Source organism: Rhinatrema bivittatum, chromosome 10 (genome assembly GCF_901001135.1).
Source record: "Rhinatrema bivittatum chromosome 10, aRhiBiv1.1, whole genome shotgun sequence".
Taxonomy (NCBI): Eukaryota; Metazoa; Chordata; class Amphibia; order Gymnophiona; family Rhinatrematidae; genus Rhinatrema; species Rhinatrema bivittatum.
The window spans coordinates 122,131,385-122,158,091 of NC_042624.1; the positions used below are offsets into that span (position 1 = coordinate 122,131,385).

The window sequence follows — 26,707 nt, forward strand, 5'->3', positions numbered from 1 at the left end:
TTGGAGGAGAAGTCCATTACCTGCTATTAAGTTCACTTAGAGAATAGCCACTGCCATTAGCAATGGTTTCATGGAATAGACTTAGTTTTTGGGTACTTGCCAGGTTCTTATGGCCTGGTTTGGCCTCTGTTGGAAACAGGATGCTGGGCTTGATGGACCCTTGGTCTGACCCAGGATGGCATTTTCTTATGTTCTTATGTTAGTCTGACCCAGTGCATGGAGCTACAGGTCAAGGAAAGTATAGCACAAGACCTTTTATTGGACTAAATACATTTCCTGACCAGCTTTCCGGAGCAAATACTCAGATCCAAGCAAAATCACTATTTACGTGGGGAACCCATTACTAAAGGCCATGAGGGAGAGAGGAAAAGAGGCGGGGGGCTTGCATCTGATAGCTGCAGATACTGAGGGCAAGAAACTAAGGCATTTCAATGAGCTCCAGGGCTTTGGGGAAAAAAGAGATATTTCCCCGGCCTTGTGAAGAGCCAGGGACGGGGGATCCAACATCGGACTAGTTTGGATTATTTAAAGCTGAGTACTCATTGATGGAGGCAGAAAAATTACCTGCAGAGACAATAGGTGGAAAAATGCAGATCATTTTCAAGGGGGGCCACAATCAAAGCTAAACTACTGCTTTCGTATAAATTAACAAAGAGTTTTGCACTAACCTCTATGCATTTCTCTCCTTGCGTCATTAAATATTTGCTAGCTTAGCTCTGTTTCTTGGTATCCTAAATGCAGATGCATTCAGCAACTCAAGCAGAAATCTATAGCATAGAATATGCTCTTGCCAGAATCTCTCTGATTTTAAACTGGGAGGCTGTAAATCTTCTGAATCTGATTTGGCACTTAAACTCTACGTTCACTCTACGTTTCTTGAGAATTCGGATGTGATAGATCAGGTTAAGAAGGAAATTGTGCACTATTTTCTTGTGTAGCTCTTAGGGGAATAATTATAAGCTTTAGTGGTGGAACAAATAACTCCAGAAGCAGGACTATTTGCCCGTAACTTTACTCATATTATTTAATTGCATAACCCCTTTTTTTATAACGTGCATGCTAATGAGCTCATTGAAATCCGCAGTGTGCCAGGGCTGAAAAAATAGGAGGTATTTCAGATACCTCGTGTTAACCTTATCTTAGACCAGCCTAGCATGGCTTAGTGAATGAGCACCATAGATTGTGAACCCTCTGGGGATAAGGAAATGCCTGAATGTAATGTACTTTGAAATGCCTTGAAGGAAGATATGAGTGGAGTGGAGCACATTAATAAGAAACAGTTATCTACCTTATTGTCCAGTTCTAGCACGAGAAGATATTCCATTCCATGAAAGTGAGTAGTAGCAGATTTCAAAACAATTTTCCTGTCACAATGAACAACTAAGCAGTGGAATTAGCTGCCAGAGGATGCGCTGAAGACTAGTAGAAGGGCTGAGTTTGAAACCGGTTTTGAGCAAGTTTCTGGAGCATGATCCAGCAATAGTTATTAAGCAGATTCACGTGGGCGGCGTAAGCAGCAAGGAACGGGCTTTCCTTTGCAGGCTCTGAGCCAGACTGAGATGGATGGGCCATTGCTCTGTCTCAGAGACGTGTACAGCACTGCGTAGACCGATCGCTTGCTGCTCCTCTCTGAAGCTGGCCCTGCCTCCCTCCCTCCATGCAATGAATGTTTCCCCAGTGCCTGTGCCCTGTCAGCTCACTTGCAGTGTCGGAGGCCAGAGGAGTAAAGGGCCTTCTCACCTTCAGCCAACCTGAGTAAAAGAAGAACTGCAGCAGGGTGAAGATGGGAACGTACATGTCCAGATCGTGGCCCTTGTAGCCCTGCTTCGGATCCAGGAACTGACGGCCAATCAGACAGAAGGCAAAGAAGGAATACACAGCAATAGTGACTACCTGGTGAAAGAGAAGCATAGGCGAGAGCCTCTTACTGTGTACATTACGTTTCATTTATTAGTATTTCTCAATCAAAATCCAGACGCTAATTTCATAGTTGCAGACACCGCACATGGTTTGGGGGTGTGCCGGTTTCCATTCTCTGGGATAAAGCTGTAAGCACCGGCGGATGATTTAGCTGGGTGTATAAGGAACTTTGCTCAGCAACGAGTCTCCGGTACCTGCAGTGCAGGCTACTCCTGCGTCTCCTTACACCTCATCCAGCCTGCTCGTCCTGTCTCTCGTCCAGTGTCATCTACCCTTAGCCTGCCTTCTGGATCTTGCCTGGACCTGACCTCTTGCTTGCACCTGACCACATCTGTCCGCAGCCTGCCCTGACCTTGGCCTGCCTTTGACTCCTCAAGCCTACCGCCTGCCGTAACTCCGATGTGCCCTTGGACGTTTGCTTACCTGACCGCCAAAACCGAAGGACTCAACCTGTAGAGGAGGCAGCTGGTATAGGTGAATCTCCAGTCTGTCCCACCTCGGGGGCTGGCATAGGCCTCGAAGATTCACCTACAAGGCTGCGTCAACTATGCCACAGCAACGAGGGCTCACACCCATGCCACCAGGCACATATATGTTATGCATTCTGCGGTAGATTTTATAAATCTGCGCCCACATGTACTTTTGTTCGCGCACCAGGCGCAAACAAGAGTACGCGGGATTTTAATGGATACGCGTGTAACCGCGCGTATCCATTAAAATCCGGTGTCGGCGCGCAGCCTGCCTCCGTTCCCTCTGAGGCCGCTCCGAAATCGGAGCGGCCTTGGAGGGAACTTTCCTTCCGCCTCCCCCCACCTTCCCTTCCCCTACGTAGCCCACCCCCCAGCCCTATCTAAACCCCCCTCCTCTTGTTGTACAAGTTACGCCTGCCCAAAGCAGGCGTAACTTGCGCGGGCCGGCCGCCGGCGCGCGATCCCCAGGCCCGTAAGCCATTTCGAAGGCCTCAGCCACACCCCTGAAATGCCCCCGGGCTGGAACCATGCCCGCAGCCACGCCCCCAAATGACGCGCCACCGCAACACCCCCCCCCCCCCCCCAGGAAAGCCCCGGGACTTACGTTTATCCCGGGGCTTGCGCGCGCCGCCGAGCCTACTCAAGATAGGCTTGGTGGGTGCAGGGGGAACGCGCATATCCCTTTGAAAATCTGGCCCTCTGTGCTGCATTTTTTATGTCAATGATTTGCAAGTCTAAATTTGCTATGTACTGATTATTTGCTTGACAATGTTTAAAAGTTGTTGGTTTTTTTGAACTGAACACTTAATTTCAGCGCAGTTTTACTATACACCTTATTACATCGGCCTCTTAGATTGTAAAGCCCCGTCTGGGGCATGGAAATACCAATAGTACCTGAATGTAACTCTCCTTGAACTACCAACGAAAACAGCGAGAGCTAAATCCAAAATAATAACGAATGGGAATGAAAATGTGCACTGTCCCACTCTCACCTCAAGGTGTCACTCTTCACCCACACAGATTCGCTGCAAATTAAAACTGTAGCAAAGAAAACCAGAATATGGAAACATGCTGCCATCATTACAAAATGACACAGATCCTCCATCCAGTGCACCCAATAAGTTGCTTAGGGCAATAACTGCCCCTCCGTGTAGGTTACACCATGTCGTTTTGTTAAGGGTAGTAACTGCCGCTCCCTGCAGGTTACTCCCATGTTTCTGTTAAGGGCAGTAACTGCCGCTCTGTGCAGGTTACCTCCATGTTTCTGTTAAGGGCAGTAACTGCCGCTCCGTGCAGGTTACCCCCATGTTTCTGTTAAGGGTAGTAACTGCCGCTCCCTGCAGGTTACCCCCATGTTACTGTTAAGGTCAGTAACTGCCGCTCCGTGCAGGTTACCCCCATGTTTCTGTTAAGGGTAGTAACTGCCGCTCCCTGCAGGTTACCCCCATGTTACTGTTAAGGGTAGTAACTGCTGCACCATGCAGGTTACCCCCATGTCTTCTGTTAAGGGTAGTAACTGCCGCTCCGTGCAGGTTATCCCCATGTTACTGTTAAGGGTAGTAACTGCCGCTCCGTGCAAGTTACCCCCATGTTTCTGTTAAGGGCAGTAACTGCTGCTCTGTGCAGGTTACCCCCATGTTTCTGTTAAGGGCAGTAACTGCTGCTCTGTGCAGGTTACCCCCATGTTTCTGTTAAGGGCAGTAACTGCTGCTCTGTGCAGGTTACCCCCATGTTTCTGTTAAGGGCAGTAACTGCCGCTCTTTGCAGGTTACCCCCATGTTTCTGTTAAGGGCAGTAACTGCCGCTCCGTGCACGTTACCCCATATCTTTTTGTTAAAGGTAGCACTGTCCCTCCCTGCAGGTTACCCCCCATGTGGAAATGTTAACTGTAGGTATATTTAATTTCTTCATTTCCATCCTGTAGAGAGAGTGGAGATCAGGCCATAGGAAATATGTTCCACAGCAATTTCATCCTCTCTTGCCAGGGTGGAATGAGAAATGTCCTTCTCCGTATTCCTCACCTATCTTTCTGTAATCAGCATAAAAGCCAAGCCAGGGGTCCACCCTGCTGAAGGTGAGCTCCGACGAATCCTCCTCCCACAGCACTAAATCAGGATCAGTTGCTTTCTAGCTCCCAAAGACCTGTCCAGGATAAAGTCCCATGAAATTCACATGGGCTGGGGGAAGAGGGGGGTGTAGGCTCCAGCCCTGCTGAGTTCCAGCTCTCTTCCATCTGGATTCACTGGGGAGAGGGGATGGAGAGTCCCTGGTGCATGCATCCAGGTGTTTCTGGGGGCTGCACTCACCTGTGTGTAAACCAGCGGGATGCTGATCCAGTCATAGTGAAACAGCATGCTGCACTTGGCCCGATAGTTGTTCAGCTCCTGCCAGCAAGAGAAACACAAGCAAACCTCAGAGGCCCATCAGCAAATGGACAGAAACAGAAGGAGAGGAGAGAGAAAAACTGCCCAGGTACTCGAGCTCAGTGGTGCCCAACCCAGGCCTGGCCAGGTTTTCGGGGCAGCCGCAGTGGATGTGCATGCTAGGCGGGCCTCCACTGCTCCAGCTTTCTCCTCCACCAAGAAGCCCATGCATTCTGGAATTTCACTACCATGTCTCGCCGGCACCCAAAAATGACCTCGAAAATAAAATCAAGGTGAGCGGGTATCAAATAGCATGAGAACTTAATCCACCACAACCTTATAATAGTAAAGAATAATAATCTTTTTAAGTATTTTAGACCATCATGCTAGGCGTCATCAAAGTGACGGTTTTAACCGTACACAAAGACCGATGATTAGACATAATCATCAACTGCTAAGAAAAATGTATATTTTTGTAAACTGTTATGATGGCTCTACCGAAAACTCAACAAATAAATAAATAAATAAGGCAGAAATCCAGCACAAGTGTCCAAGTCTATTATCAGTGTCCCAGTGGTGATCTTCCTTTCATTTGTTTTTTATTTTATTTATTTATTTATTTAAAGGCTTTTATATACCGGAGTTCATGCACTAGTGCATACCACTTCGGTTTACACAGAACAAGGATCAGAAAATTACATCAGATTGAACAATTAAACAAATATACAATTACATCCAACGATTGGGTATAAATAACATGGCTAACTTAGTAGGAACTTGGAGTTTGAGGTAAAGGAGAGAGATAGTACCAAGTGGTAACAGAACAATGTTAATAGCTAAATAATAAATATAAATAGTAAATACAAATTCTTATAATAAATACAGGTGCTTACAGATTACAGTCTTCATGAAAAGTTTACGTCTACAGAATAGGGTTAAGTAAATAAGAACTGGCGGTTATTTCTTTAGGAGTGAAGACTTCAAAAACTGAGGTTACATCTGGATTAAGAGGTATTGGTGTAGCATGCTCAAATATTTAATGATTGGAATTGTGAGACCAAGGATAAAAATTAGGAGTTGTTTGATATGATTATAAAAGCGAGAATGATTCAAGTTCTGGGATGTGGTTCTGAGCTAGACCTTTAAGTGTAGGCTTTTGTAAAGAGCCAGGTCTTGAGTTTCTTTTTGAATGTTCGAGTACACGTTTCGAGGCGAATGTCCGTGGGGAGGGCATTCCAATGAAGGGGGCTGGCAGTCGAGAATGCACGTTTCTTGAGTGAGGACTTGGCTGAAGGTACGTGTAAGGTGCCTAAGTATCTGTTAATGATTGGTCGTGAAGACTCGTGTAGGTGAAGTGGAAGGCTTAGATCTAGCGACGTTTGTGAATGGATGTTCTTGTGTGTTATAGTTAGCACTTTGAAAATGATTCTGGATCTGATGGGGAGCCAGTGTAAGTGTTTTAGTATGGGTGTTATGTGTTCACTTCTGCTGGTGTTAGTAAGAATCCTTGCGGCGGAGTTCTGCAACATTTGTAGAGGTTTTGTGGTAATGGTTGGAAGGTCTATAAGCAGAGAGTTGCAGTAATCGATTTTGGAAAATAGAATTGTTTGGAGGACTGTTCTGAAGTCCTGAAAATGCAGGAGAGGTTTCAGCTTTTTCAGAATATGTAGTTTATAATAGCATTCTTTCGTTGTGTTCTTGACAAATTCTTTGAGGTTCAGCCTTTTGTCTAAGGTATATATGTATTTAAGGTATATATTTAAGGTATATATGAATTTAAGGTATGTATTTATGTATTTATACATATGTATATATTTATTTATTTATTTATTTATTTAAAGGCTTTTATATACCGGAGTTCATGCACTTGTGCATACCACTTCGGTTTACACAGAACAAGGAACAGAAAATTACATCAAACAGATTGAACAATTAAACAAATATACAATTACATCCAACAATTGGGTATAAATAACATGGCTAACTTAGTAGGAACTTAGAGTTTGAGGTAAAGGAGAGAAATAGTACCAAGTGGTAACAGAACAATGTTAATGGCTAAATAATAAATATAAATAGTAAATACAAATTCTTATAATAAATACAGGTGTTTACAGATTACAGTCTTCATGAAAAGTTTACGTCTACAGAATAGGGTTAAGTAAATAAGAACTGGCGGTTATTTCTATAGGAGTGTATATGTGCATATGTGTATAGGAGTGTATATGTCCTATTTCTATAGGAGTGTATATGTATAAATATACCTTAAATACATATGTATATATGTATTTAAGGTATGTATTTAAGGTAAAACATACCTTAAATACATATGTATATATGTATTTAAGGTATATATGTATTTAAGGTATATATGTATTTAAAATAATTCTCGTTATTCAAAAGAAGGTAAAAGCAACACCTCATATACATCCAGTTGTATCAATGAAACGCCAAGTTTGTACGAAAGTCTCTCACTGAACGCCCATCTTCTTCAAGCCCCGACACAGGTCCATGTTTCGAACCAAAGGTTCTTCATCAGGGTGCGACTTCATTAAACATTTTCGATATGGTATCATGGCGACAGACCAGTTTAATGAAGTCGCACCCTAATGAAGAACCCTGCCCACTCCGGAAGTAAAACATAGGGCCACATGCACATCTGCTCTCTCCCCATGCCTCCAGTTCACCCACCCTACATCAACCATTATGCCTTTGCACTCTATAACCTCCTGCTCCAGCATCCCCTCCCCTCCTACCTCCGGCCACGGCTGAGGTCTGGCACCGCTTAATCCCCTCCCCTCCTACCTCCAGCCCGGCTGAGGTCTGGCACCGCTTAATCCCCTCCACTCCTACCTCCGGCCACGGCTGAGGTCTGGCACCGCTTAATCCCCTCCCCTCCTACCTCCAGCCCGGCTGAGGTCTGGCACCGCTTAATCCCCTCCACTCCTACCTCCGGCCACGGCTGAGGTCTGGCTGTGAGGCAGTACAGGCTCATGGTTCCTTGTTGGCTCTTTCTTCCCTGTGGGCTCTCGGTTCAGAGTGGAAATCCAGGGATCACGAGCGTCTGTTCTCTCCTAGCCTTGCACTGCCAGACTGCAGCTTGGGAGGGTGGCAGAGAGGAGGATGTCTCCTAGTTGTACAAACTGCCTTAAACAAGGCCTCTCCCATCCCTTTATCATTTATACACCTTTCTGAGTTGTGGCATGGAAATGCTTTAAATAAATAAAAATACCAGAAAGAAGGAACATAGAAACAAGCAGATACCTTTATTTTGTTACGATACAGTACATCTTAAAATAAATGAACTGTACAGTCCAACACTTCCGTCACTGCACTAAAACTGTCTACACATTCAAAAGAGCTCGGGTCCCGATTCCTAGCAGGAGCAGCAAGGCTGGGATGAAGGGAGGGCTCTTGAGGATCCTTCTGCCCCATCCCCCGCCACCTCCATGCGCAGGCTTCAAGGTTAGTGTAGCGCTGGGGTGGACACAAGCATCGGCACAGCGTTAGTAGTGAGGCCCAGTCAGTGCAGTGTCTTCTGGACAACGTCATGAAGGCTGTTACTTCCCAGAGAAGAAAATAGATTATGCCCAGCAACAAAGTCGTTACTTCATGACCATTTAGCATGGAACAGGGAGCATGCCCTTCCAGCATGCTAACAAGCCACATGATCAACTCAAGCAAGAGATGTTTCTCCCACCTATGTATGGAGAGTCCTCTATCCCCTCTTTCCTGCAAGCAAATACCAGTTACTGATCCAACTACTGAACCAGTTATTGATCCAACAACTGAACCAGTTATTGATCCAACTGCTGATCCAGCTACTGATCCAACTACTGAACCAGTTATTGATCCAACTACTGAACCAGCTACAGATCCAACTACTGAACCAACCACTGATCCAACTACTGAACCAACCACTGATCCAACTACTGAACCAGCTACTGATCCAACTACTGATCCAGCTACTGAACCAACCACTGAACCAGCTACTGATCCAACTACTGATCCAGCTACTGATCTAACTACTGAACCAGCTACTGATCCAACTACTGATTTAAATACTGATCCAACTACTGAACCAGCTACTGATCCAACTACTGAACCAGCTAATGATCCAACTACTGATCCATCTACTGATCCAACTACTGAACCAGATACTGATCCAACTACTGAACCAGCTATTGATCCAGCTACTGATCCAGCTACTGATCCAGCTATTGATCCGACTACTGATCCAACTACTGAACCAGCTATTGATCCGACTACTGAACCAACTACTGATCCAGCTACTGACCCAGCTACTGATCCAACTACTGAACCAACTACTGAACCAGCTACTAAGTCCAACTACTGAACCAGCTACTGATCCAACTACTGATCCAGCTACTGAACCAACTACTTATCCAACTACTGAACCAGCTACTGATCCAACTACTGAACCAATTATTGATCCAACTACTGAACCAACTACTGAACCAGCTACTGATCCAGCTACTGATCCAACTACTGATCCAACTACTGAACCAGCTACTGATCCAGCTACTGATCCAACTACTGAACCAGCTACTGATCCAACTACTGATCTAACTACTGATTCAACTACTGAACCAGCTACTGATCCAACTACTGAACCAACTACTGATCCAACTACTGATCCAACTACTGACCAGCTACTGATCCAGCTACTGATCCAACTACTGATCCATCTACTGATCCAGCTACTGATCCAGCTACTGAACCAGCTACTGATCCAACTACTGATCTAACTACTGATTCAACTACTGAACAGCTACTGATCCAACTACTGATTCAACTACTGATCCAACTACTGAACCAGCTACTGATCCAACTACTGATCCAACTACTGATCCATCTACTGATCCAGCTACTGGACCAGCTACTGATCCAACTACTGAACCAGCTACTGATCCGACTACTGAACCAGCTATTGATCCGACTACTGATCCAGCTACTGATCCGACTACTGATCCAGTTACTGACCCGGCTACTGATCCAACTACTGATCCAGCTACTAAGTCCAACTACTGATCCAACTACTGATCCAAATACTGATCCAGCTACTGAACCAACTACGGAACCAGCTAATGATCCAGCTACTGATCCAACTACTGAACCAGCTACTGATCCAGTTATTGATCCAACTACTGCTCCAACTACTAAACCAGCTCCGGTCTCTACTGACAAGTGCAACTATAATTGTAAAGGGAGAAAACTTCAGATCTACACATATAAAGATCATATATGGAATTCTACCCATCTATGTGCAAGGACTATAAAGACATCAGCAAAGCCAAGAAACAACAACACAGAACAGCAGCAGCATCTGGAACAGCAAAAGACCAGGCCTGAGCACTGGTAGTCTTGTTTCCTTTCCTTCTGGCCAAAGTAGTGTTATGATAACGTGTGTTTTGTGGATCCTTGGGTGCTGTGGAGATGACCATGCCCACGGGGAGGAGCCCCGTGAGGAGTCACAGTACTGGGCTAGACTTGTACACACAAAACACAGTAAAGTTCTTTATTTAGACAGCTTGAAGAGAGCCACCAGAGGTGGTAGTAGTGAGGCAGTCTGTGGTTGTATTCTCAGAGACCTCGGCAGAGGGAGCTCTTCTCTCCTAGATGACGTCAAGAGGTTCCACAGCAGGTCTCCCAATGAGGAGATACTGTGGATGAGATAGACTGAGAGTTAGAGTACTCACTAGGTGTTAGCTGTTGTTATGTGATTCCACCAAGTATGTTGTAGAAGGTACAGGCACCGAGGCAGGAAGAGCAGGCCCTCGAGGAGTGAGTACCTGTTCCCTGTAAGGCACCTGAAATAAAGCAAAGGGCCCCCGAGGACCAGGTACCCAGGTTAGTGATTACCCCGAAGGGCAGAGAGAGAGAGCTTCCAGCGGCAGCGCGGAAGCGGCAGAGTAGCATAGACGAGAACAAATTCGAGTTCTTGCTAACTCAATGAGCTAGCAAATGAGTGAAGGTAATATACCCAGATGGCGAGACATCAGCATGAGGGAACGCCCTCAAGGTTCGCACCAAGGGTGATACAAAGACGTGGGTTGCGCGCGCGCACGCACCCTAGTAGGTACCTGGGAGGAGCAATGGCGGGAGACTGCACCATAGCCGTTCTGGGGACACCCAGCTTGTCGACGTTGCGGTAGCCATCTTTCCCGGTAAGCAGGAGGAGCCAAGAATGAGGTGAGGCAAGTGGGGCGAAGCCGTCGAAGACCAACGGACGCAACAGTACCCCCCTTCAAAGGGCGTCCACGCTGCTTCCTACCAGGTCTTGGTTTTTGAGGATGCAAGTGATGAAAGTCCTGTAGCATCTCTTTATCCAGGATATTAGACATTGGTGTCCAAGAGTTTTCTTCAGGGCCATACCCTTCCCATGACAGAAGGTATTCCCATACTCTGCCTCATCTTCTTACATCGAGAACTGCATCTACTTTGTATTCGATGTCTTCTTCTGCATCTATAGGTGTAGCTACTGGTACCTTGTTGGAGAACTCACTAAGGATCAATGGCTTCAACAGTGAGACGTGGAATGCATTGTGGATCTTTAAAGTAGATGGTAGCTTCAGACTGTAAGTGAGATTGCCCAGTTGTCGGAGAATAGGAAATGGTCCAACGAAGCGAGGAGTGAAGCGAGTTGAAGGCAGTTTAAGTCTTAAGTGCTTCGTGGAAAGCCAGACTTTATCACCAGGCTTGAAGTCTGGAGCCTTGCAGTGATGAGCATCGTATCCTTTCTTTGCCCTGGCATCACTGGGGTAGTAGGCATACAGGGTAACGGAACTACCTCCTTCAAGCATTTATCATGGCAGTCTGGGCCCCATCTAGACAGTTCCAGTGTAGCCCAATTGAATTGAGGCATATGCTGCTGCAGCCAAGGTAACCCCAGTATTATAGGGTGCATGGCCTTCTCTAAAACAAAGAAGGAGATGGTCTCAGAATGGAAGGCACCGGTCCGTAGACACACTGGTTCGGTGCATAGTGTTACTTCATCTGGTAAGGGCTCTCCATGGATGGACGAAAGAAGTAGTGGAGGCTTCATAGTGGAAGTGGGGATCCATAGGTGGTCCACTAATCGTTGTAGAATGAAATTGCCTCCTGCCCTGGAGTCCACTAGGGCAAGAGTCTGGTACTCTAAAGGTCCGCAGATCAAGGATACAGGAAGAGAAAGCAGAGGAGAAGGAGTGGTGAGACCTAAGAAGAGTCCTCCTGCAGGACTTAGGTCTGCCAGTTTCCTGGACATATAGGGCAATTTTGGACAGCATAACCAGCTTGTCCACAGTACAAACACAGCCCCAATTTCTTCCGTGTTATCTCTTTTGAGGTCAGATGGCTGCGGCCTAACTGCATAGGTTCTTCTTCGCCGGCTGCTGGGACCGGAGGAGCAGGCCTGGGTGTGGACTTAACTCGAACCTCGCTCAAAAAGGGTCTCCTGGGAGTCTTGGTCTCTTGAACCTTGTCGCAAAGTCGGCGATCGATTCTTGTTGCCAATTTCACTAGTTCAGCCAAGGTCTCAGGCATCTCGCGAGCGGTGAGTTTGTCTTTCAGATGAGAGTTCAGTCATTCAAAGAAGAGGATCTTCAGGCATCTCGGGGTCCCAGGATAATTCAGATGCCAGTGTCTTAAATTCGATAGCGAAGTCAGCTAGTGGTTTGTTCCATTGCTTCAGGTGAACCAAAGAAGATCCTGCAATGGTATACCGGGCAGGATCGTCGAAAACTGACTTAAACAGTTCGAGAAATCCTTCAAGGTCATGAAGGATTGGATCCTCGCGCTCCCACAGTGAAGAGGCCCAAGACAATGCTCGTCCGTCTAGATATGATAGAATGTAGGTATTTTTGGCATAGGCTGTGGGAAAGTGTCCAGGTTGTACTGCAAAGTGCATGCAGCACTGGTTAATGAAGTCTCTGCATCTCCATACTTCTCCCGAAAAGATGGTGGGAGCTGCTAGAGGCACCGTAGTCTTGACCGTCACCTCAGACGGTTTAGCTTCTTTACCTGAGGTGGAAGGCGAGTTCATCTGTGTGTGTAGTAGATTAAATGCAGCGGTCAGTCCTTCCAGCGCAGTCTGCTGTTCAGAGATCCCCTGGGCCAGGCCTGGAATGGCCTGCAACGCAGTGAGCTGAGCCAGATCCATGGAGTTAGCAATCTGTTATGATAACGTGTGTTTTGTGGATCCTTGGGTGCTGTGGAGATGACCACGCCCACGGGGAGGAGCCCCGTGAGGAGCCACAGCACTGGACTAGACTTGTACACACAAAACACAGTAAAGTTCTTTATTTAGACAGCTTGAAGAGAGCCACCAGGTGGCAGTAGTGAGATAGTCAGTAGTTGCAGTCTCAGGGACCTCGGCAGAGGGAGCCCTTCTCTCCTTGATGACGTCAGGAGGTTCTGCAGCAGGTCTCCCAGCAAGGAGATACTGTGGATGAGATAGACTGAGAGTTAGAGTACTCACTAGGTGTTTGCTGTAGAATGCGATTCCACCAGGTTGTAGAAGAAGGTACAGGTACCGAGGCAGGGAGAGCAGGCCCTCGAGGAGTGAGTACCTGATCCCTGTAAGGCACCTGAAAGAAAGCAGTGGGCCCTTGAGGAATGGGTACCCAGGTTAGCGATTACCCCGAAGGGCAGAGAGAGCGAGCTTCCTGCGGCAACATAGAAGTGGCAGAGTAGCGTAGACAGGAACGGATTTGAGTCCTTGCTAACTCAACGAGCTAGCAAATCTGTGAAGGTAATATACTTGGATGGCATGACATCAGCATGAGGGAACGTCCTCGAGGTTCGTGCCAAGGGTGGTACAAAGACATGGGTTGTGCGCGCGCACCTAGTAGGTACCTGGGAGGAGCAATGGCAGGAGGCTGACCATAGCCGTTCCAGGGACGCCAGAGAGGTTGGCTTGTCGATGCTGCTGTAGCCATCTTTCCCAGGTAAGCGGGAGGAGCTGAGAATAAGGTGAGGCAAGCGGGGCGAAGCTGTCGAAGACCGACGGACGCAACAAGTAGAGAACCAGATGACTTGGGTGAGAGAATATCCTATTCATTCTGCTAGCTAGATATAGAAAGACATTTCTGTGTTGAACTGCCTTTACCCTAGGTTCTAAGTTTGTGCTTTGTCTATATACAGGATTATAATAAATATTATATTACCACTGGCCAGCCTCTCCTGCCTCTATATTCCCACACTTGCTTCTTGGTAATCGCACGATGGGTTCTAACAGAGGTTCCTTCCCAAGGGTGGGAGAAGAAAAGGGTCCCACTTCCTATGGCACTGACCGCCAACGGTTCTTAATGGGTGAGCGGGATGCACCAGGTCCTCAGTCTTCTAAATGAAAAACAATCCATTCACACTCCCACTGTGCAGGCTGACAGACTCCATTACTCAGCACTAGCTCAGTTGCATGCTGGTTGCTTGGATCGCCTTGCATGAGAGCAGTATCTGTTTTATACCCTAGAAACCCATGGAAACTGGTCTCAGCGATCCGAACCAAGATCATTAATAGAAACGATGGATGAAATACAGAGAGGGAGCATTCAGCAGAGCCCCAGGAGGGGACACACACAGACCAGTCTATATATCTACTAAGGGTAATGCATCACAACGAGCAAGCAGTGTTTCAAGACCTTCCTTTGCATGGTGATACTCACATCCATGAGGAGTCGCAGGGCAACATCGTCCCGGATACGTCCATCCCTCCGGGCCTGAGCTGCTAGGTTGGTGAACCAGACACAGGGGATCCAGTACTTGTTAAAATCTGAATATAGGCCTTCAAATTTCTTCAGTTCATCCCGGGTCATGAACCCTGCAGAAAAAAGGGGAGATCTTTATCAGAGTTAGAGACAGAGAGAGCTAGAGAGGGCCTCCCTTTATCAGTGTTAGAGAGACAGCTAGAGAGGGCCTCTCTTTATCAGAGTTGGAGACAGAAAAAGCTAGAGAGTTCCTCCCTATATCAGTGTTAGAGACAGAGAGAGTTAGAAAGGGCCTCCCTTTATCAGAGTTAGAGACAGAGAGAGTTAGAGAGTGCCTCCCTATATCAGTGTTAGAGACAGAGAGAGTTAGAAAGGGCCTCCCTTTATCAGAGTTAGAGACAGAGAGAGTTAGAGAGGGCCTCCCTATATCAGTGTTAGAGAGTTAGAAAGGGCCTCCCTATATCAGTGTTAGAGAGTTAGAAAGGGCCTCCCTTTATCAGTGTTAAAGGCAGAGAGAGTTAGAGAGGGCCTCCCTATATCAGTGTTAGAGAGTTAGAAAGGGCCTCCCTTTATCAGTGTTAAAGACAGAGAGAGTTAGAGAGGGCCTCCCTATATCAGTGTTAGAGTTAGAAAGGGCCTCCCTTTATCAGTGTTAAAGGCAGAGAGAGTTAGAGAGGGCCTCCCTATATCAGTGTTAGAGTTAGAAAGGGCCTCCCTTTATCAGTGTTAAAGGCAGAGAGAGTTAGAGAGTGCCTCCCTATATCAGTGTTAGAGAGTTAGAAAGGGCCTCCCTTTATCAGTGTTAAAGACAGAGAGAGTTAGAGAGGGCCTCCCTATATCAGTGTTAGAGTTAGAAAGGGCCTCCCTTTATCAGTGTTAAAGACAGAGAGAGTTAGAGAGGGCCTCCCTTTATCAGAGTTAGAGACAGAGAGAGTTAGAGAGTGCCTCCCTATATCAGTGTTAGAGAGTTAGAAAGGGCCTCCCTTTATCAGTGTTAAAGGCAGAGAGAGTTAGAGAGTGCCTCCCTATATCAGTGTTAGAGAGTTAGAAAGGGCCTCCCTTTATCAGTGTTAAAGACAGAGAGAGTTAGAGAGGGCCTCCCTATATCAGTGTTAGAGTTAGAAAGGGCCTCCCTTTATCAGTGTTAAAGACAGAGAGAGTTAGAAAGGGCCTCCCTTTATCAGAGTTAGAGACAGAGAGAGTTAGAGAGTGCCTCCCTATATCAGTGTTAGAGAGTTAGAAAGGGCCTCCCTTTATCAGTGTTAAAGGCAGAGAGAGTTAGAGAGTGCCTCCCTATATCAATGTTAGAGAGAGAGTTAGAAAGGGCCTCCCTTTATCAGTGTTAAAGGCAGAGAGAGTTAGAGAGTGCCTCCCTATATCAGTGTTAGAGAGAGAGTTAGAAAGGGCCTCCCTTTATCAGTGTTAAAGGCAGAGAGAGTTAGAGAGGGCCTCCCTATATCAGTGTTAGAGTTAGAAAGGGCCTCCCTTTATCAGTGTTAAAGACAGAGAGAGTTAGAGAGGGCCTCCCTATATCAGTGTTAGAGAGTTAGAAAGGGCCTCCCTTTATCAGTGTTAAAGGCAGAGAGAGTTAGAGAGTGCCTCCCTATATCAGTGTTAGAGAGAGAGTTAGAAAGGGCCTCCCTTTATCAGTGTTAAAGGCAGAGAGAGTTAGAGAGTGCCTCCCTATATCAGTGTTAGAGAGAGAGTTAGAAAGGGCCTCCCTTTATCAGTGTTAAAGACAGAGAGAGTTAGAGAGGGCCTCCCTATATCAGTGTTAGAGAGTTAGAAAGGGCCTCCCTTTATCAGTGTTAAAGGCAGAGAGAGTTAGAGAGTGCCTCCCTATATCAGTGTTAGAGAGAGAGTTAGAAAGGGCCTCCCTTTATCAGTGTTAAAGACAGAGAGAGTTAGAGAGGGCCTCCCTTTATCAGTGTTAAAGACAGAGAGAGAGAGCCTCCCTATATCACAGAACGATACTCTAAAACCGCAGTAGAAACAGTGCGGCAGTGTCAGGCGCACCCTTCCTCCCCGCACGCACAGTTCTCTTCACTAACTCCCCGATACTCTCCTCTAATCGCATGCAAATGCATGCCGCGGCTGTGAAGCGGTAGGGAAGGGTTATGCCCGCGCAACCCATTTTACTGTATAGGCGCTTAATACAGCGCCTATACAGTAACCTGGGTGCGCTGGTGCCTGTCATTTCAAATGTCATTTCAAATGACATTTGAAATGACAGGCACCAGGAAGTGTAAAAAACAAAAAACCAAAAATATGTAAAAACCTGAATGTTATAAAAAAAAATAAAAAATTTTAAATACCTGTCACTTTCCGAATCGTGCGGTCATCCAGGCAGTGGCGGGAGCCGGAGGGCCGCGTGGGTCCAGGCGGCCGTGGGCGGGTGAGCGCGTGTTCGATCGAGGCCTTGAGCGCCGAATCACACGGGTCGCACGGGCGCGCATTCATTCACTGCCGGTGGGGGCTGCCGGAGGCCGCTTTCGCCACCGGCTCCTCCGCCTGGATGAATGCGCGCCTGTGCGACCCGGCCCGCGGTCCAGATTGAACACGCGCCCACCCGGATCCCGCCGCCGCTCGCCTGAAACCAACGCGCGCCCACCCGCCCCCGCCGCCTGGATGAACAGGCGCCCACCCGCCCGCGGCCTCAATTGAACACGCGCCCACCTGCCCGCGGCCTCGATCGAACACCCGGTTCCCGCCGCCGGCCGCCTGGACCCACGCAGCCCTCCGGCTCCCGCCGCTGCCTGGATGACTGCACGATTCGGAAAGTGACAGGTATTTAAAATTTTTTTTTTTTTTTCTGACAGGTTTTTATGTGTCCCACATCATTACATTTTCTCGATCATCTCTGTATCGCTTTTTTTTTTTATTGTTTTTTATTGTGTTTGAGTGTCTTAAGTGGTGTCGATGGGTTTGCTACAAGACTCACAGTCCTAACACCTACTAGGGGGAGGCGGTAAACTAACACGTTAAGGCCGCGGCAAAACAGCGGGTTACTAAGGAGATAATATCAGCGCCCGTTACAGTATCGGAGGGGAATAGCTAATTCCTTCATTATACAGCTAATTCGTTCATTTACATGCTGCGTGCGGAAAGGGTTATGCGTCTATTTTAAGAAGCGCTAAGGACGCGTGAAACTGGAGACTGTATCGCTGGATGGCCTTACTCGTCTGTATTGTGCGCTCCCAGCACGTTACAGACGGGAAATCTTCAACCGCACGTTACTGTATCGACCTGTAAGTAAGTAATCATCCACACAGACAGAGAAGCAGTGACCCAGCCACAGATACACACACACAGGGCCTGGACCTCTTCTTCAGCCGCTAGCGGGATGGGGTCCGTTGGCGGCCATCGTGTCTGCCTTCTCTCTTTGGCTGCCAGTGGGATGGTGGCTTCCAATAGGAGATTTTTTTCCAGTGGCGGGGGGTCAGTCGATGCAGCCCCACGGCAGCAAGAGATGACGTCTGGATAAAGGCGACGCCTGCTGCCCATTGGGGGGGGGGGGGGGGGGGGGGTAGCTGGATGCGATGCAGTTGATCGGATGCAGCAGGGTTTTGGCTTATGCCTGCCCCATCTGATGTTTAAATTTGGGATGCACTTGCCTATGGGCTGGGGATTCACTGAGTCCCGTGAGGGCCCTGAGCCCACGCCTCTGAAAAAGATATAAAGAGAGGGAAAGGAGCAAGAGGTTAGCAGCGAGGTGGGGGCAGTTATCAGCGCCCAGGAAGATCCCTTTAAAAATGGAGGTGGAAGGGCGCAGAAACAGTGCCGGAGCCGAGGTAAGACGGCATTTTGAGAAGACGCTCAGCAGGGGGTGGCGCGGAAGGCAGTCAGACCCCCTGGATCTCGGTAGCTGACGATATCGTGTAGAAGATGGACAGGGGTGAAGGTTCGATGCCAGGTCTTTTGGGTTTCTCCTCCGCTTTTGATTTGGCGGACCCTAAAGGTTATAGGGTAGCAGGGGAAGGTGTTGGATTGGATTTCCTCCTTCTTGGCAGTTATGAGGAAGGGGGTCTGCAGGGTTCCTCAGAGTTCCCCTCGGTCACCCATTTATTTTTTTTTAATATGTTTCCAGAACCATTAGAAAAGTAATTTAATCCCTGGCGTTTGGGGGTTATTTCTGTGCAGCTGAATTTAGCTGTAAGAGGGGAGGAGGCAGTGACTGGGGCTGAATGCAGTCAGGCCCAGTACAGTTCAGAAATAATCCAGAGGACGGAGTAACGAGTGCGGGTGCAAACTTTGCAGATTTACTACGGGTTTTATCTCATTCTGTGTCCATGGGCAAAATGCTCCGTACGTCAGGCCCCCACGAAGACTGTAAGGCAGCAGAAGGTGAACATTTTGAAAGGGGGTGTAGATTTTCTATAGCACTTTCACCTTTTGATCTGGAGCAGGCAGGCCCACCCATCACATGAAGCACATGTGAAATAATCCGATTTTGTTTTGCTTATCATATTTATTTTATATTTAAGTGTCAGCAATGTCTAATTTTAGTTATTTGATGTGAAGCGGCTGTAGCTAGCAATGGTTGCTTTTAATTTTCATTTTATGGAAACTCAAGACAGAAGACATTAGTGTTTGGATCATGGGAATTGGGTCCCGTGAGAAAGTTTGAAAAGCAGTGTTGCACTCGGCAGGGCCAGCAGAGAGCGCTATAGAGTAACCTCACTTCCCAGCCATGCAGAGAGGGCACCCCTGCAGGGGTCAGTGCCCCTTGGGCAGCTCACACTGACCTTTGACCTCCCAGCTGCGGCTCACCTGCTTCCACCACGTGGTCCATGGTGGGGAAGCGCTTCAGCACCCGGGTGCTGACGGAGCGCAGGATGAGGACGGAGGACAGGTTGGCGTAGCGGATAAGCGTTCGTCGCAGGATGCGCCCCCGCTCGTCTCCCCCATGGACATTGCTGGAGACAACACACATCAGCTGGTCAGGAAGGGGGATGCTTGTATACTGAGCCCACCACCGGTTCACAATTAGAGTGACATAAAATCCTGCAAGAGAAGGAATCGCAGGGCGGGAACAGTCTGAGTGTGCTCATGTTTCTCTCTCTGTCTCTCTGTGTATGTTTATGTGTTTCTTTCTCTGTGTGTGTGTGTGTGAGACTGTGTCTGTGAGTGTGTGTGTGCATCGGTGTGCCTGTGTGTGGGTACATATGTCACTGTATGTGTGTCACTGTATGTCTCTGTGTGTGTAGGTGTGCGTATTTTTATGTGTTTCTTTCTGTGTGTGTGTGTGTGTGTGTGAGACTGTGTCTGTGAGTGTGTGTGTGCATCGGTGTGCCTGTGTGTGGGTACATATGTCACTGTATGTGTGTCACTGTATGTCTCTGTGTGTGTAGGTGTGTGTATGTTTATGTGTTTCTTTCTGTGTGTGTGTGTGTGTGTGTGTGTGTGTGCGTGCATCAGTGTGCCTGTGTGTGTGTACATATGTGACTGTATGTGTGTCAATGTATGTCTCTGTGTGTGTAGGTGTGCATACGTTTGTGTTTCTCTGTGTGTGTGTGTGTGAGACTGTGAGTGTGGGTGTGTATGCATCGGTGTGCCTGTGTGTGTGTACATATGTGACTGTATGTGTGTCACTGTATGTCTCTGTGTGTGTAGGTGTGCATATGTTTATGTGTTTCTTTCTGTGTGTGTGTGTGTGAGAGAGACTGTGTCTGTGAGTGTGTGTGTGCATCGGTGTGCCTGTGTGTGTGTACAATCACTAATCGCCTTCACTTTCTGGGATGATTTGGTCTCTATCCTTCAAAACGATGGACCTGGGCTCCTTCAAAACGATGAACCTTGGCACCTCCAGTTTTAAACATCTTTAGCTTTAACCCACATTGTTATTATACTATGCACAATAATCTGTATTGCACTATTGTACCATGTGCAATCACTTCCTACATGTTTTTTTCTTATCTGTTCTTTCTTCCAGCGATAAGCTTCCAAGTTTTTTACTCCTTGTTAATTGTAACTTTGCCTTATTCACCTCTATTGTTATTCTCCTCAGTTATTGTCTTAGTTATCCCCTTGTTCTTTGTAAACCGATCCGATATGGTTTTACTATGAAGGTCGGTATAAAAAAGTGTTAAATAAATAAATAAATAAAATATGTCACTGTATGTGTGTCACTGTATGTCTCTGTGTGTGTAGGTGTGCGTATGTTTATGTGTTTCTTTCTCTGTGTGTATGTGAGTCTCTGTGTGTATGTCTCTGACTCTCTGTGGTGTATGTGCTTATGTTTGTGTGTTTCTTTTTCTGTGTGAGTCTGAGTCTCTGTGTGTATGTCTCTGTATGTCTCTCTGTGTGTATGTGCGTACGTTTATGTGTTTCTTTCTCTGTGTGTGTGTGTGAGTCTGTGTGTGTGAGTGTGTATCGGTTTCCCTGTTGCACTCTGTGTATGTACATATTTCACTGTATGCAGGGGTCACACTGATACAGGTAAAGCATGAATGCAGCACAGAGAGCTGAAGAGAGGATCTTCATCAGAGCCCCATAAAGGGGTCACACTGATACATGTAAAGCATGAATACAGCACAGACAGCTGAAGAGCGGATCTTCATCAGAGCCCCATGCAGGGGTCACACTGATACAGGTAAAGCATGAATGCAGCACAGAGAGCTGAAGAGAGGATCTTCATCAGAGCCCCATGCAGGGGTCACACTGATACATGTAAAGCATGAATACAGCACAGACAGCTGAAGAGCGGATCTTCATCAGAGCCCCATGCAGGGGTCACACTGATACAGGTAAAGCATGAATGCAGCACAGAGAGCTGAAGAGCAGATCTTCATCAGAGCCCCATGCAGGGGTCACACTGATACAGGTAAAGCATGAATACAGCACAGAGAGCTGAAGAGCAGATCTTCATCAGAGCCCCATAAAGGGGTCACACTGATGCATGTAAAGTATGAATACAGCACAGAAAGGGACTTAGTGAAAGGGAATCTTAAATATAGGAGTGTGAATGTATGAAAGGCAGATTGGACAGAAAATTAATGTTTGAAAGATGTCAGAGAGGGCAGCTGAGACTCTGCCCAACTTACCCAGCACAAAGGACATGGGGATGAGATCCGTGGACCTGTTACAGTACAGTGCCACCATTTCATAGAGCCTCCTCTGATCTTCAGTCAAGAAACAACTGTAATAAAACAATTGAGCCATTCATTTTATTTAATTGCACTGTTTTCTGAGAATATAATAATGATTGCTATGCATTTCAACTACCTTTTGTGTTAATATAATACATCTTTGTATAATTTATTTTTTCAATAAAGCTTATTATGTTAAAAAAAAAAAAAGAAAACAAACAGGTACTGCCTGAGACTCTCCAATAGGAGTAGTCAGGTTTATTCTTAGTAATGCTCTGATGGGAACAGAGCCAGGGATACTCCTGATGATTCTCTGACAGGAGCAGAGCCTGGGATACTCCTGGTGATTCTCTGCCGGGAGCAGAGCCTGGGATACTCCTAGTGATTCTCTGATGGGAGCAGAGCATGGGATACTCCTGATGATTCTCTGACGGGAGCAGAGCCTGGGATACTCCTAGTGATTCTCTGATGGGAGCAGAGCCTGGGATACTCCTGATGATTCTCTGACGGGAGCAGAGCCCGGGATACTCCTGATGATTTTCTGACGGGAGCAGAGCCCGGGATACTCCTGATGATTCTCTGACGGGAGCAGAGCCCGGGATACTCCTGGTGATTCTCTGACGGGAGCAGAGCCTGGGATACTCCTGGTGATTCTCTGACAGGAGCACAGCCTAGGATACTCCTGGTGATTCTCTGATGGGAGCAGAGCCCGGGATACTCCTGATGATTCTCTGATGGGAGCAGAGCCCGGGATACTCCTGATGATTCTCTGACGGGAGCAGAGCCTGGGATACTCCTGGTGATTCTCTGATGGTAGCACAGCCTAGGATACTCCTAATGATTCTATGACGGGAGCAGAGTCTGGGAGACTCCTGGTGATTCTCTGATAGGAGCAGATCCCGGGATACTCCTGGTGATTCTCTGACGGGAGCAGAGCCCGGGATACTCCTGGTGATTCTCTGATGGGAGCAGAGCCCTGGATACTCCTGGTGATTCTCTGACGGGAGCACAGCCTAGGATACTCCTAATGATTCTCTGACGGGAGCAGAGCCCGGGATACTCCTGTGATTCTCCGATGGGAGTAGAGCCCGGGATACTCCTGGTGATTCTCTGACGGGAGCAGAGCCCGGGATAGTCCTGTGATTCTCTGACGGGAGCAGAGCCGGGGATACTCTTGGTAAATGCTCTGACAGGAATAGAGCCTGGAATACTTTCAGTGATGCTCTGACAGGAGCAATGCAGGGGAAATGGATGCTGGGAAAGGGGGTAAAGAGGCAGGAGGCAGGATACTGCTGGCAAGGGAATGGGGAGAGCAGAGCCTCAGATAGGTGGAAGTGCAGAAAAGCAGAGACTCAGGGACTGGCTGGGTATTAGGAGGCAATGGGGACAAGGCTTAGGTAGAAATGCAAGTAGGACTTGGGGATTGACTAGGTCGGGAGATTGAGGGCTCAAGGATGGGAAGAGTGGGGACTAAGATTGAGCAGGGACTCGGAGGTCAGTAAGGCTGTGGGGACTAGGTAATTGGGTTGGGGGTAGACGTAGAGTGTGTTAGATGAGTTGTGGGTTGTGACAGGGTGCGGATGTGGTGTTTCCCAGCCGCAGCAGGCCCGCAGCCGGTTTCACTCACGCCTGACGCCCGGGTCCCGGTCCTGGCCCATCTTCCCTGGCAGTGGTTGGCAGCCACCTAAGTACTCGTGCTCCACCTGTGCTCCCAGGCCCCTCCGGTGTTGCTGCGGTCTCCCCACGTGCGTCGCGGGGAGACGCTGCCACCTCTTAGTTTCTGGCCTGTCTGCCTTAGGCGCACACCTTCCCTGGCTTTAAAGGGACCGCGGCGGGAAAGCCTCCTGCAGCATTGGATGATGACGTCACTCAGCCTCCGTATACAAGGCAGTACCTGCCAATTAGAGTTTGCCTTGGCAACAGGTCCCCACGCTTCCTGTCATGTGCTTTGTTGCTGTTTGTCCAGTTCCTGTTCCAGCGTTCCTGTATCTGTCCCTTGTTCCATTACCTGTTCCAGTGTTCCAGTACCTGTCCCTTGTTCCAGAACCTGTTCCAGTGTTCCAGTACCTGTCCCTTGTTCCAGAACCTGTTCCAGTGTTCCTATACCTGTCCCTTGTTCCAGAACCTGTTCCAGTGTCCCTGTACCTGTCCCTTGTTCCAGAACCTGTTCCAGCATTCCTGTACCTGTCCCTTGTTCCATTACCTGTTCCAGAATTCCTGTACCTGTCCCTTGTTCCAGAACCTGTTCCAGCATTCCTGTACCTGTCCCTTGTTCCATTACCTGTTCCAGAATTCCCGTACCTGTCCCTTGTTCCAGAACCTGTTCCAGCATTCCCGTACCTGTCCCTTGTTCCATTACCTGTTCCAGAATTCCCGTACCTGTCCCTTGTTCCAGAACCTGTTCCAGCATTCCTGTACCTGTCCCTTGTTCCATTACCTGTTCCAGAATTCCTGTACCTGTCCCTTGTTCCAGAACCTGTTCCAGCGTTCCAGTACCTGTCCCTTGTTCCATACCTGTTCCAGCGTTCCAGTACCTGCCCCTTGTTCCATTACCTGTTCCAGCGTTCCAGTACCTGTCCTTTGTTCCATTACCTGTTCCAGCGTCCCTGTACCTGTCCCTTGTTCCATTACCTGTTCCAGCGTTCCTGTATCTGTCCCTTGTTCCATTACCTGTTCCAGCGTTCCTGTACCTGTCCCTTGTTCCATTACCTGTTCCAGCGTCCCTGTATCTGTCCCTTGTTCCATTACCTGTTCCAGCGTTCCAGTACCTGTCCCTTGTTCCATTACCTGTTCCAGCATTCCTGTATCTGTCCCTTGTTCCATTACCTGTTCCAGCGTTCCTGTACCTGTCCCTTGTTCCATTACCTGTTCCAGCGTTCCTGTACCTGTCCCTTGTTCCATTACCTGTTCCAGCGTTCCTGTACCTGTCCCTTGTTCCATTACCTGTTCCAACGTTCCTGTACCTGTCCCTTGTTCCATTACCTGTTCCAGCGTTCCTGTACCTGTCCCTTGTTCCATTACCTGTTCCAACGTTCCTGTACCTGTCCCTTGTTCCATTACCTGTTCCAACGTTCCTGTACCTGTCCCTTGTTCCATTACCTGTTCCAATGTTCCTGTACCTGTCCCTTGTTCCATTACCTGTTCCAGCATTCCTGTACCTGTCCCTTGTTCCATACTTGCTCAAGCATCCCTGTACCTGTCCCTTGTTCCATTACCTGTTCCAATGTTCCTGTACCTGTCCCTTGTTCCAGTTCCTCTTCCAGCTTCCTGCTGCTTCTACCCTTCAGATGGATCTCCCTGGCTTTGACCCTTGCTCTGACTTGACCTTGTCTCCAGCCGCCTGCCCTGACTTCTGCTTGAACCTGACCTTGTCATCAGTCGCCTGTCCTGATCCTTGCTTGGACGTGGTCCTGTCTTAGGCGTTGCCTAAGTTACAGTTCGGACTTAACCTTGTTCTTAACTGTGCTTTCTGCTTCAGTCGGCCTGGACTTTGGAACTCGGCCTCGTCTCCAGCTCTGCCTGACTTGCGATCCAGACTCGCCTCTGCCCCAGTCAGTTCGGCCTTGAATCCTGCCTCTCCCCTTCTTCCTGGCAGCCCACCTCGAGGGCACCCGCTCCGGGTTCAACCACGTGGAGGCCCACCTAAGTGCAGCCGGCCCCAGTACCCAAGGGCTCAACCTGCGGGGAACGAGGGCTGGTATTGGCGAAGCTCCAGTTGGCCTTGGACCTCAGGCCAAGGATCCACCTCTGCAGCAGCGGAAGGGTGGGAGGGGGGGGTTCGTAGGATTCTGAGAGCAGTAGAGTTTGTGTTGCTGGTACCGAGCTGACACTACCATTTGTGAGTTGAGTTGTACTGAGAAACATCCTCTCTGTGGGGGGAGTTTCTGTGGCTGTGGGCATCTCCCTTCCAGACTTCACTGCAATGTAGGAGAATTGATCTCCTGGTAGTATTACTGGGGGGAGGGGTCTGAAACTAACTTACATAGAAAGCCCTTAGGGTGGTGCCTTGTGGGGTCCTGGGTCGCCGGTTTAAAGATGGCGCAGTCTCCCCATCCGAGTTGGTTTAGTGCACACCCCTCCCTCCTAAGCCAGGGTAGGTTGGGCCTGATCTCAGTTTCACAAATGAACTGATTGCGCGCTTCTTAAACCTGGCATCGCGCCAGCGTCATCCTCCTGCTAGAGCTGCTAGGACGTAATATCTTCCAGGTGCCCGATGCGCTTGGGACTCTGATTGCAGCCCTTGCTACGTCAGGCTCTCCTCTCTCTCTCCACAGGATGCACAGAAATGTCGACTTGGAAGTCCCCAGTCCATAGCGCGCAACCCTGAGAGTCAGGACCCGGCAACGTGTGCAGTGGTATGGACTGTTTACATACGGGGCGGCCGGAGCAGAGTTCAAATCCAGCCCATGCCACTGGCAATACCTGTGACCCTGAGCATCATCTGTCTGGGATGTGGGGCTGAACTCACCGGTACGTGAGGCTGAGGAGCGTGTACAGCGAGATAAAGACGAAGAGCTCCTTGTAGAGTAGCTTGTAGATGCTTCCTTTCCATCTGAAGAGCAGCTTGGAGAAGCCCCCAAAGCGAGCATTGGCTACTTTCAGAGTGTACGACACAGTCATGTCCGAGCCTCCAGCAGCTTCCACCTGCTTAAAAGAGGACAGGAGCTTTATGTGGGCAGACTCTGTTACCTCTCTGCCCCCGTCCCCGAGGCTCCACGTCACTGCCATATGACCACTTGGAGACCCCTCACTTCCTGGCGCCTCCTCCACCCATCGGCTCTTCCATAGCTTCAGAGCCCGACTTTGCTGGTCCCAGGTTTCTCTGCCACCACAAAGGCCGTTGCACGTGGATGCTGGCTCTAGGATCCATCCAAAATCCAGGCCCAGCTTTTAAGTGATTAAGATTTACCTCTCCCCCTAGCCCTGCCACTCCCATCGGTATTTACAATTAGCTCACACACACGATCTCTGGTAGCCCACGGCAAGCGGTGTGCAGCTATTTTCCTGTCCCTCCCCCCGCGAGCTTACCTGAGGCAAAGGAGATAGAAGGGGGATTTGGACGCTGCCTTCCCTGGCTCGCAGCCACTCAGCAGAGAGCGGGTGATTTCGTTTTCCCCTTTCCTGCAAAACCACCTAACTTGTGCTACGACCTGGCTCCTGTT

The 26,707-nt window shown here is 48.3% G+C and overlaps 1 protein-coding gene across 1 annotated transcript in view; it reads right to left on the reverse strand.

The window, feature by feature from the left end:
- Positions 1-26,177, reverse strand: part of LOC115100114 (bestrophin-4-like) — a 33,817-nt gene extending 7,640 nt beyond the window's left edge. The window contains exons 1-6 of the mRNA XM_029618341.1: positions 26,014-26,177; positions 21,501-21,595; positions 19,228-19,461; positions 14,416-14,570; positions 4,697-4,774; positions 1,741-1,893 (exon numbers count right to left, since the gene is read on the reverse strand). Coding sequence (XP_029474201.1) covers positions 1,741-1,893; positions 4,697-4,774; positions 14,416-14,570; positions 19,228-19,461; positions 21,501-21,595; positions 26,014-26,165 — 867 coding nt within the window. The 5' untranslated portion in view covers positions 26,166-26,177. The remainder of the gene's footprint in view (positions 1-1,740; positions 1,894-4,696; positions 4,775-14,415; positions 14,571-19,227; positions 19,462-21,500; positions 21,596-26,013) is intronic.
- Positions 26,178-26,707: the final 530 nt, after the last annotated feature.